Raw genomic sequence first — 11,758 nt, 5'->3', positions numbered from 1 at the left:
AGGGAGGCAAAGGGGACAAAAGAGCCGGGAGGGTGGAGAGGAGAGGGGCAAATGCTTGAGGTGGTGGCCGAGGAACAAGAGGAGTTTCGGGAAAGTTTGAACAGGAGGAGAATGAAATCGGAGGGGGGCTGATGGAGGGAGGGCGTGAAATTGAAGTGAGGGGGTCAGATGAGGTTCGTCGCTGTTCCTTTGCCCCCCCCCCCCCCCCCCGCGGAGACAAACTAAACTAGCCCGCACAAGTTTCCACAGCGGCTTATAAGTTAGCAACCCTTACGGCATAAAGACAACACATGCTTTACCAGAATCCCTTTGAATGAAAAACTTTTATTGAGTAGAAAAATAAGCAATCTGCAACATGATTGTGCTCTCTAGTCGTACTTCATCTTACAATATAGCAGCGCAGTTTTATTTGTAACAAAGAATGGCCACAGTTTTCATTCCTTCACATTGTACACAGGCTGAATGTTGCTACAGTACATTCAACTAGACACATTTCATACTTGGAGTTTTATACTCAAAAAAGGTGCAACCTGTAAGAAATGGCCAGAATACAGAGGTAGCTTTCCTGTAGCTATCTATGTAGAACTATGTAGAAAACTAACTTCCTCATACATCTTGCAGCTGATATTACAGGAGCTGTCAGACTGTCGCCTGATGGTACAGAGCGTCATTACTGGACGGGATGGGCCGGGGCTAGCTCGTTAGCATGCTTACTTTAGTAGACATCTCTGCAACACTCTGCATAGGCTTCTTGGTTGATTTAGCAAAACACAGCACAGCACGGCATAGCAACACTGTTGATTTTTCGTATTTTGTTGGTAACGGTCTTTTTTTTGGGACGCTTTAAACAAAAATTCTGACCACATCTCACACATCGTCGCGTTTCAGTGATGTGATCAACTCTAGGTATCGGAAAATTTGGGAACAAGACTGAAATAAAAAAAAAAAGAATTTCCAAGTTGCCTCCCTGTTTTCCCTGTGTCCAGTTATGTGTCAATAAAAATCATTTAGATCAAAATCCGTATTTTTCCTGTAAAAAACTTGAACTCTGAGGAGGTCACACGAATGTATCCAATTACATGTGATGTAGACCCATGTCCTGCATTAATTAGCGAGGAATTTCGGTATGAAAAGGTCAAAATAAACATTTCTATATTCACCCTCCTGATCTAACAACATGGAGGTTTGGGTGGAGGTCAACGGTCCTCCGCAGTTCTCCACTGCGCTGTTGTTCCACCAGTCAAATTTGAAGGATCTGATTTGAATCCTTCTCGCTTCAGAAATGCGTCACATTGCAGGAGATGGTAACGCTCATGCTGACTGTGACTTACACACTGCTCAGTATTCAGCATCGCCACACACCATCCGCTGAAGCGCTGGTGGACATTTGGCAGCAATTAGATCGTTCCGGAGATTAGGTGTAATCCATTAGTGCGAGAGGGGATAAAATTGGTGACAAAGTGAGGAGCTTTTACTCTTTCTTTTCAGACAAAACACTACACCGTACTTTTTTATGAAGGCTACCACGCCTTGCTTTCAGACAACGGAGATCGGGCAACTACAACTCAGCATCATCAAGACTTATTTCATCAGTGTGTTTTCTCTCTAATCTTTAAAAAAAAATCGCTCTAGATTTTCTATGAAATTGTCAAACTTTTGATGCTAGAAAGAAATATTTTATACGAAGATGCTGCTTGTAGAAAAAAATCACAACAGTTGGATTAATATTTAGGAGCTGCAGAATCAGTGCACAGCAATTCCCTTTCGATCATTCCAGCACGGTAAATCAAACAAAACAATAAAAGCGACTCCTGAGACAAATCCTCCATTTTGGATCCACCCTCACGCTACCACTCCCCCTTACTCATCATACACTTGGAGTAGGACAGCTGGTCCAGGTAGAGCACGGAGCACACCTGGTCGACCTTGCAGTCTCCGTCACAGACGATGCTGCTGTTGTAGCCCACCATGAAGTGGCTGAAGTACTTGTTGAAGGCTTTGGTCTGCGGCAGCCTGAAGCTCAGGCCCAGCTGGAGCAGGCTTTGTGGCCGCAGGTCAGCCAGTCCAAAAGCCTCGGTCATGATATATTCAAGCCTCCAGTCGGACCTTTGTTTCTCGTTGGCTTCCGTCAGATTCAAATAGTACTGCCAGATGTCCTTCAGGGAGGGAGAAAAGCACCGACAGAGAGCGAGGGGTGGGGGGAGAAAGAGAGAAAAACATCTTTGAGCGCTTTTTTGGAATGCCAGGAGCTGTTTTTGTGCGCTGACTGACACCGTGATTAATCATCCAGAGGGACTTCTTTCTTTGTTCCTTCATCAGCCAGATAAAAGTTAGAGGAATAGGACATTTTTAGTCTGACCTGAATTTGTCAGCGTCTTCGCAGAACTCACCCAGATCTCGTCTCTTAAAAAAGGCATAACTGGGTTTTATCTGTGCGACAGAAATCGGGACTCTCACTCGAGGTCCACATCCAATAAAAGGCTTCACTCTGTCTAACCTGTCAGACCAAATTAAACTTCCAGAATTCAGTTTGCCAGGTATGATTCTGAGATAACAGCCTCTGCTTTATGTTTTATTCATTTACTTCATGTGAGACAGCCGGAGAAGAGGCGCATGTGAGTTTAAATAAAGGTAACACAATACAACTGTACAATCTATTGTCTGAAAGTTTTAAAATCCACTATGTGGCGATGGAGACAAAGGAGACGAAGAGGGAGCGCTGAAGGACAGGAAAGAGGAAGAAGAGAATGGAAAGAAGGAGAAGAAGAAGAAGATGAAGAAGACACTGAGCCTGCTGTGCAGCACGGAGCTTGTTACCTGCGGGCTGTAGTCCTTGGTGTTGTATAAGTACATGCGGAGAGCTGGGTTGTTGGAGTACGGCTCCAACACGTGTTTGATCGGTGTAACAGCCGGCGACACGAACAGAGAATTCACCGGTTTACCTGCAGAACAACAGAGCCAGACATAAACATGATGGCACTCAGTCGCACAACATACATTCCTCTTAGACCGGATGCTTCTTACAATTTCGCAAAGCTGCAGCTGTACCGCACATCAGGAAAAAGAAATAATCTGCACTTGATTAGTTAGAGTAGTTTCTAGTCGATTCATTATCAAATGATTAGGATGCTCAGTGCTCTGAATAAAATCTGAATGTTCTTAAACAGGAAGATGTTTGCATAAGATGATGAATATACTTGAGTTCTGAGTTCTAAGTCAGAATTATGTATAATAATTATTATTATTATATTTGATATTTTTTAACAGAGAGCAACATGACTGACTTTAAACTCAAATACATTTCATACATCACATGTGGCCCTTATCCTTGTCCCTAGACATCAAAAATTTGTCTTTTAAAGTTTCTTTCTAGGAAGTTAATTTGTCTTATTTCTTGCAGATTTGCACTCATATGTAGATTAAAGTTTTCAGAACCAGGACAACTGTCTGAACCAGAACCTGTCTGCTGCTGGAAGCATTGTGTCCTATCTGAAGAGGCGTAGTGATGGTTAACCTGCCATTTATAAAAGTCAGCTTCATCAATCACACATATCTGTCCCTCTTGTGTTTTCATATTTCTCACCTTGTTGGTCCAGCAGCACCATGATGCTGTCGCGGTGGGTGTGGCCGTAGAAATGTCCGGCAATGACGTGACTGTACTTCCTGCAGATGGCCACCAGCCTCTCGTTGTGGCTTTGTCTTATCGCAGTGGTGTTTCTGACAAAGGGCAGGTAGCCCACCGGGACATGAGCTATAATGTACACCTGGATCAAGAGGTGGGCCACATTAAATGTATGAGTATTCAATTCATGATAATATCCTGACCGTGAGGCGGGCCAGAGGTTCAGGAAGACGTCTCAGACCTTCTCCTGGCTCTGAGCAGCTTTCTCCAGAGTCTTCTCCAGCCACTCGTACTGTCCTGCAGGGTCGGTCATGTTAGACGTGACTTTATCAGGGCCGTAGTAGAGGATGGTGTTGAGACTGATCACCCGCAAACCAGGCTTCACCCGCTGGGAGTAGAAGCCGCCTGCAGGATGAGAAAAAAAACACAACACGGCGATTATCTGGTGCAGAATAGAACACAATGTTAGCATCACATCCTACAGCTTTATATGAACTATATTAGAATATCACATCAACTCTAAATGCTACAGATTGAATGCTGAACATGCTCGCGCTAGCATGCTAAGAGGCTAAATGTGACACGCCAATTAACATTTACGGCGTTTAGAAAATGTACAGATCAGACAACCGGAATAAAAATGAACCACCAACAATCTTGAGAATGATTTAATTGTCCAAGTCATTTCTCAAGAAAAAATACCAAATACCCAATAAAATTAAATGTGATGATTTGCCAATTTTCCCTTTCATTAATTCATTTGAATATCTTTGATATAACATGACATGATTTCAGAATTACAACTTTTTTTTTTTAACTATCAGATTAGATCTTATCATAATATAATAACAACAATAAACTAATTATCATGGTCAGATGCAGAGAGGATTGTAGCAGTAAAGAAATGCATGTCCAGGGTCGACCAATGTTTCAACGCCAATAAAATTCGTATTTGTCGAATATTAAGTCCAAATATTATGTCTGAAAGAACTGTATGAAACTGCTATCGGTGTAATAAGATAGAAACTTGAATAAAATATCAAAAGAACGGCGAGAGGCTGCGACACTCACCTCGTGAGAGTGTGAGCAGAGCGTCGGGCTCCAGCCAGAGCTTCCACAGCTGGGCAGCAGCCTTGTAGATGGCGTTGGTGGAGGTCGGCATCTGGTCCTGAGACGAGCGGTGCAGAAAGATACACGTCACCGTTACATGACGACATGAAATCCAGTCTTTCCACTGTCATGATGGTAGGAGTCATTTTTGTACCAGATGCTGGTTTGTTGCAAATCCAACAGCTATCAAATTCAAGTGCCTTGAACATGCTTAAATTCATGTATACTCATTAGTACTGGCGCAAAATTTCACCCAACCACCTGAATGAGTCAAACTGATTTGTTGTGTATCAATAAATCAAGCATTTAGAATCTTTGACCTGTATACATCATCTTTTTTCTGTGGGCAAAGCTACCTGTGGCCAGTAGTCGTGGTTTCCCAGGGCGGGGTAGACCGTCATGTTGGGGAAGTACTGCCTGATGGTCTGCGTCATGTTACTGATCACCTGGATCACCATGTCTGTGGTGAGCTCGTCTGGGGGGACGTGAGGCGGACTGTCACTGTCAGAGAGGGAAAATAAGAACAAGCATCACTAAACCAGGTCAAATAAGCCACAGAGACTCTGAACACCATGTCTGGAGCTGAAGGCAACTTTCACCCTCCATACTTATCTCACTTTTTTTTTTTTATCTCATCTCTTTTTCCTGCATGATGAGAGACCATCACCAACATCTCAGGTGTGCTGACTTGGTGCATTACCCTCAGTCGAAGCTGCTGAGTCAGCGTAGTGAAACTGCTGGCTGATTACAACCTGTCCGACTGTGGGACCGCTCAAGTTTCTTTCCCCGTCAGACTTGTTTCGGGCGTGCGGCTGGTTCTACAGTTTCACAGCACTTAACTACATCGGCACAGTTTTATTATGACTGGGAGGAATCACTGCCAAAATTCTCAAAGTAACACCCACCTTGTCACAAATGAAAAGTTTTGTTTTCAGTAGGAGACATTGAGCAAACTACAACAAACCATTATTATCGTTGTTGATTGCTCTGTCGGTTATTTTCTTGACTAATCAATTAGTTGTCGATAAAATCCGAGGAATGCTGAAAAGCACCGATAAGTGTTTCCTAAATCCTGAGATGTCCTCAAGTGTCTTGTCTTGCTCACAACCCAAAGATGTTGCAAAGACTTTCAGAGAGGAGGAAAGAAACCAGAAAATATCCACATTCAAGAAGCTGGAATCAGAAGCAGTTCCTCAAATTCATTCATCTTGTCACAGTAGAAGACTTCAGAAGACAAAACAAAAGACTTTAAATGTGAAGTAACAGCAGTAAGTGATCAGTTACCACCCAGCACCACTGGTAAGAACTGGAAAAAAAAAACCCTAATTTCTCAACACGATTCTGTTTCCAGTCCCTCACATGAGAGCTGTTGACTGTCTTGGCTCAGCAGAGCTGGACTTTACCGCTCAGTGCAGCAGAAATAACAGGAATTCCACTGTACAAAGGATTTCCTCTTTAAGTAAAAAGGCAAACTCATGCCACAAAGTCCTTTAACAATAGAACAGAGCAGAAAAATCTGCCCGCAAAGAAACTTAAATCCTGAGAAAGGGACTCCCTGTGGTGGAGGATTACGTGGCGAGGCCTTCTCTTAAGCATGTTTAATAAGCCTATGAATTCCTGGATTTAGCTGATTTAGCTCCTGATTAATAGAGAGCTGTACAGAGGAGCTGATGCCTACAGCCTTTCCTGTGTCGCTATCACAGTGAGCGAACGTTAGCTCCCAGTGCCCTCGCGAAGCACAGAGCGGGTCTTTAAGCTACTTGTCATGGTGAGTGGATAACTCCTACACGTCTTTTGAGGCCTGAAGTGGCGCTTCAGTGCTCCAGCGGGTGTTAGGGCTTTATTCGCTGCCTTTAAGTACACTGTGCACCGCAGACGCACGCTGGGGCAGGATGCTGATTTATTGTTGCATCATGGTACGGTGTAAGCCTGGTCACTTCCTGGTTTTAAAGGCCGCGGCACAGTGAAGTGACGTAACCGTCTCAACTCAACGGACTGTTTTGCTTTGTCTCGTCTTTACCATCTTGGTCAGTATTTTTCATCTGCCGCCTAACCACGTGAGCAGCTGAGTGCTAAAACCTGCAGAGAAGTGAGAGAATCAAATAATCTTTAGGCGCAATCGCTGTTTTCATATCAGACTGGACAAGACAGCTAAGGAGGAAGTGGCACTTCTGCTCGCTGACACAAACATAAACACACACAGTACTGTACTTCTCACAGGAAGCTCGGGTAATGCTGATTCGGGTTAAACATGTTTCCTCCTCCTCGCTAATTTTTTTAAGTGGGCTTACAGGTCTTGGGGAGTACAACTGCACATGTGAGAAAAGTAGCATGAAGCCTTTTGTGGCTCCAGAGGAAGCTGCAAAGAAACTGTCTCCAGTGATGTCACTCAGTGGCTAAGCTGCATTGTGGGTAATGCCGGGTTTCCAAAAAGCAGTCCATAGGTCTAGCATGATCAGCCTAAAAAGAAATGATCAAAATCAATTCAGCAGAACCAGAGATATCATTCATCCTTTTTCAAAACCTGGGGCCTACACTACCCACAATGCAACTTTCACGATGAGTAAAGTTGTCCTGTTGTCTGCTAGAGTCTGAGCTGACACGTTAAAAAAAAAGTCATCTCCTTTTTTAGCTTTGCACTTCTATAACTATGGACAATGATATCCTCAAAACCTGGCTCCTCCATCCCACAATGCAACTTGACCACCGTCACTGACCACTGGGAAATTCAGGCGTGTTCACTAAGCTCACTACGTTCGTGCTCGGAACCAACAGATTTTGACCAGCCAACCACTAACAGCTCCCTCTGGAGACACTTAGGGCTTTATATAAGGTCCTGTCTTGGTCCCCCTTAACGCATGCTGTCGGTGTGTAAGCTACATCGCTAACTAGCTGCAGCTCATGTCTTTTAAAGTGGTGCACTTGCCCCTTTCAGCAGCCGCCTGTTAAAACTCTCCAAATGTCAAGTTTGTGCTGATAACCAAGATGAGAGCTGCTTTTTGTGAGCCTGTATGTAAGCAGAGCAGTGGGAGTGTCATCATTTTTGCAGGAACAAAAACAAGACATTGGAAAAATTTAAATATGAAATTTTGAATTTTGTCTGAAGCAGTCAGAATGACCACCTGTCTTTTTCATCTCTGTCTTTAGCCTGGCTAATAAATAAATAAATAAGCACGGCACAACCCCTTGAGGAAGCACGGACTTCACTTAATTGAAACTCCCTCATTCTTCAACTTTAAAGTGCTTTGGTTCTTGCTCGGAAGTACAGAAGAGACACGGAAGTCCACACAGCACACGACGGCTGCGAGAACAGGATATGAAACAACTGTAAAGCCACAGAAGTGGTTTCTATGAGCTGATCCTATTCAGGCCACTAGTATCACTATATAGTCATTCAGGGTTCACTTCCAGTTTTTCATCAAAGCTGAAAGACAAAACCTTTAGAGACAAACCATTTAAGAAGACAAAGATAAAAAGCTGGAAATCAAAACCCTGATCACAGCACCGACCCGGTCCATATGATGAAGTCCTCCGGCTGCGTGAGCGGCGCCATGTGAGCGAACGCTGACTGGATGAGGCGGTACGGAGAGTCACACAGGAAGTCCCCGAACATGCCGGCATGGGGGGCGGGGACTCCTTTGGAGGAGAAGCACACCTTGGTGGGGTCTGGGGCCAGGTGGTAGGTGGGGTCCAGGTGGAGGTCTGTGATGTGCCAGAACCTGCCTGGATGGACCGAGCGAGGGACAGTTAATAAGCATTTAGTTTATTTCTAGGCTTGTAATGTATTCTAGGGCTGATATGTTCCCCTTTTCTGGCTTTGGTGGAGAGATAACACATCCTCTTATTGTTTAACTTCGTTTTTTTTATCCCACAGTACAATCTTGTTTTTTGATGTCTATTTTCAATATATGTATATACAAAATACGTATTATTTTATGCTGGCCTATACAACAAACTCCAGTCAGTAGCCCAAATAAATGACAGCTGGGAGTGCACCATTCTCTGAGGACGTTTGTGCCGGAACTCCCTTTGAAAATCTGCTAATTTATTAGCTTTTGGTCATCTGTAAACGAAACGTAATGTTGACAGCAGAATTGAGCACCTGATATCAATCCAGAATGTCTCAGGGTTAATTCGGCAAGAGTTACATCAACTTGACAGGTCTGTATTCAAGAAAATATCCACTTTTATAAGTCAATCTCAAAACGTTCATGTTTAGTAGTTTATTTATTATTTTTTTTCTTGATGCGGTTTCTAATAATATTCGAATCTAATTTTGTGCTAGGTCATACAATAAACTCCAAACTTGTGTTGCAATTATGAAATAACTTACAAAAGCCATAAAAACATCGGTAGCCCCATCAAACGACACCTTGGATAGTGCGATTTTGCCAAACTCCGTTTAGAAATCTTTCACTTAGTTAGTTGTTAATGATCCGCAAACAAAACGTAACTTTCACAGCAAAATTGAATACTTAATGTACTTTCAAAACGTATTGAGGTCAATTCGGCGATGAATTCACACGCTCATCTGCACAGGTTTTTACGAAAATGTCCACTTTTATAGCTAGACCTCATAATGTTCATCACGCCAAGCGAACCCCAGCTGACACGTCGAACATATGGACTCAGTCTGTATGTTTGAGCCTGCTTGGTCGCGTTAACAGCGACACAGTGTAGCAATAAACTCCTCGACTGACACCCGAGCTGTCATCACCGAGAGCCCCCGGGGGTTCCCACTCACCTGTAGCCGACAGGTAGCTGCTTCCAGTCGGTCTCGCCGCGATCGGAGCCGCGCCGGTCAGCAGCAGCAGCACCAAACACAAAAGGTGCATCGTGATCAGTGCGTTAAAAACTGACAGTACGGTGTCTCCAATGCTTACATATTACCTAACCAACAGAAGTAACGTCGGGTCATTCTCCTCTGGACTAAACAGGAAGTACGATGAGGAAATCACGTGACTCTGTTATGGCGCTCGGGAGGAGGAACTTGTGAAAACGAAAACAGAGAGTCTGCAGGGTGTCAGCTGAGACATCAAGGGTGCTAACTCACAATCTGGAGGCCAATCAAGTATCACATTTATGATTTTATATTACAGATTAAGACTTTATAATAACCATCACCACACAGCTACTTAGAATTTAATGATCAGTTACTTCACTGTAAATAAGCAACACGTGGTTTGTAAACCATTTATTGAACAACTGTTTATGGTAAAGTTGCATCTGCTGTGAGGAATACTTTGTGAACGGTCAATAGATACAGTGGAGCTCATCAGTAAACATTATTTGGTTGGCTGTTACAAAGTTGCAACCGCTGTAAGGAATTCTTTGCAATTAATCGTTACAGATCTTACGTGAAGCATTTGCAGTGATCCTGTAAAATAAGAAGTATTATTGTAGCATTGAAATCTAAAATAATCAATCAAAAATCAAAAACAGTTCAATTCTCCTTATACATTGTTATGAAATGATAAATGAATGAATAAATGATTGTCTTTGGAGTACTTTTATCGTTACATACATTTGCCATGTTATGAACTTTTTCTTGATTGGAGTATTTTTAGAGTTGGATGATGCTACTAAGTAAATGATCGGAATCCCCCCCTAATAAAGCCATTAATGATATAAGATTTCACTCTGTCCTAACACATATTCCCCAAAACTGCAGGTTATTAACAAAAAGTTCCAACATCTTGAGTCTCCTCATTTTGTAACACCAGGAAGACATTTGAGCAGCAAGTTTTTATATCTTAAACCTGTCAGTGGTCCAGTTATACCATAACCCTCCCAGAGTTATCTGACAAATCACCATACGTCACACACAGACACACAGAGACTTTGTGTAATGAATTAACTTTGCACTTAAAGGTTCAGTTCACTCAAAGTTGCACATTTTTACACAGGTCACATCATCAGCCCTCACAGGGACTATTTCTGGTAATCGTTGATGGTGAGATCTGTGGGTTATCCGGGGTAATGGGAACACTGTTCCTGGAAAGACAGACTGCTGCTGAATACTGAAAAAAGCTGGGACATTGAAACCAGGAGTGTTTGCATGGCTAAGTACCGCTCTAGAGTGGGGGGGGGGGTGTGTGTGTGTGTGTGTGTGTGTGTGTGTGGGGGGGGGGGGGGGGGGGGGGGGGGGCAAGTGTTTTCTCTCGCAGGGCAGCAAAAAAGGCATCCATTGTATTGTGTTGTTGAGATGTAAAATAGTAGGATCCCACTTTCCGCACCACACTGTCACTTTGCCTGACGTGTCCTGATTATCAATTCATAATCTGGGATCCTAGAATATTTTTAACCCCACAGGAAAACAAACACACATCAACATTTCTATAATAATTTGGAACTGATTTTGTTTACTTTCAGTGAATGATCAAATATCTGTGGTTGAACAGAACCTGAATACTGTCAAAGGACGCCTCGTTACCGAGGACTGAAGAGTCAATTAAGGTCTTAAAGTCTGATAAAGTCACATCACAGGACTAGTCAAGTGTTTGCTGAGGGGATAGTTTTTGGCAGATTGATGTGGTTGCTCCAAGAAGTTGTCTCATTATGCCGCTTAGGTCTTGTGCAGGGATATTGAATTCTGAAATACTCTCAAAAAGTCTGTCATAATCAGAGACCAACGCTGTTTTTTTTTTTTTTTTTATTGTCAGTAATAATGCAGTTGCGTCAGAAGTCAACATTTTTTGTACAGAAACAGACCTAACTTCCCTTTGAATTGTGGGTAACGTTCAGTAGAGACAGACATTTTTTGTCAATCCCAGGTTGTGAGGATATAATCTACAGACATGCCACCGCTTCCACCCTCAAACTTCTGGAATCGGGCGAGATTAACACCCATGAATCCTTTACTGAACATTCATCACCCTGTTACTAAAAAACACAACTGTGGTTTCAGCCCTGCAGGTTTATTCCGATCTCGGAAAATCTGCCTTTCAGTGTTTGTGCACTGAACACATGATGTAATCTACAAACAATTCTCAAGATCAACAAGGAGATAATCTTGAAGCAGGTGTT

At 43.0% G+C, this 11,758-nt stretch overlaps 1 protein-coding gene across 1 annotated transcript; it reads right to left on the bottom strand.

The window, feature by feature from the left end:
* Positions 1-304: 304 nt before the first annotated feature.
* smpdl3a (sphingomyelin phosphodiesterase acid like 3A) lies at positions 305-9,706 on the bottom strand. The gene is made up of 8 exons (XM_037087122.1): positions 9,477-9,706; positions 8,242-8,455; positions 5,089-5,233; positions 4,694-4,790; positions 3,864-4,027; positions 3,584-3,764; positions 2,818-2,942; positions 305-2,156 (listed from the first exon to the last, which is right to left on the bottom strand). Exons 1-8 carry the CDS (start codon positions 9,565-9,567, stop codon positions 1,848-1,850), a joined length of 1,326 nt encoding a protein of 441 aa, XP_036943017.1. The 5' UTR covers positions 9,568-9,706; the 3' UTR covers positions 305-1,847.
* Positions 9,707-11,758: the final 2,052 nt, after the last annotated feature.

The sequence above is a fragment of the Acanthopagrus latus genome, chromosome 22 (genome assembly GCF_904848185.1).
Source record: "Acanthopagrus latus isolate v.2019 chromosome 22, fAcaLat1.1, whole genome shotgun sequence".
Taxonomy (NCBI): Eukaryota; Metazoa; Chordata; class Actinopteri; order Spariformes; family Sparidae; genus Acanthopagrus; species Acanthopagrus latus.
The sequence above is the reverse complement of the archived record's forward strand: the minus strand, read 5'-3'. Positions and strand labels throughout refer to the sequence as shown.

Excerpts from the sequence above, each read along its gene's own strand:
- smpdl3a (XM_037087122.1), bottom strand. The coding sequence starts at position 9,567 with ATGCACCTTTTGTGTTTGGTGCTGCTGCTGCTGACCGGCGCGGCTCCG. Across the intron at positions 5,234-8,241 it reads GACTTCATCATATGGACCGG|TGACAGTCCGCCTCACGTCC; the intron begins GTCGGTGCTGTG and ends CCTCTCTGACAG. Across the intron at positions 4,791-5,088 it reads ACCACGACTACTGGCCACAG|GACCAGATGCCGACCTCCAC; the intron begins GTAGCTTTGCCC and ends CGCTCGTCTCAG.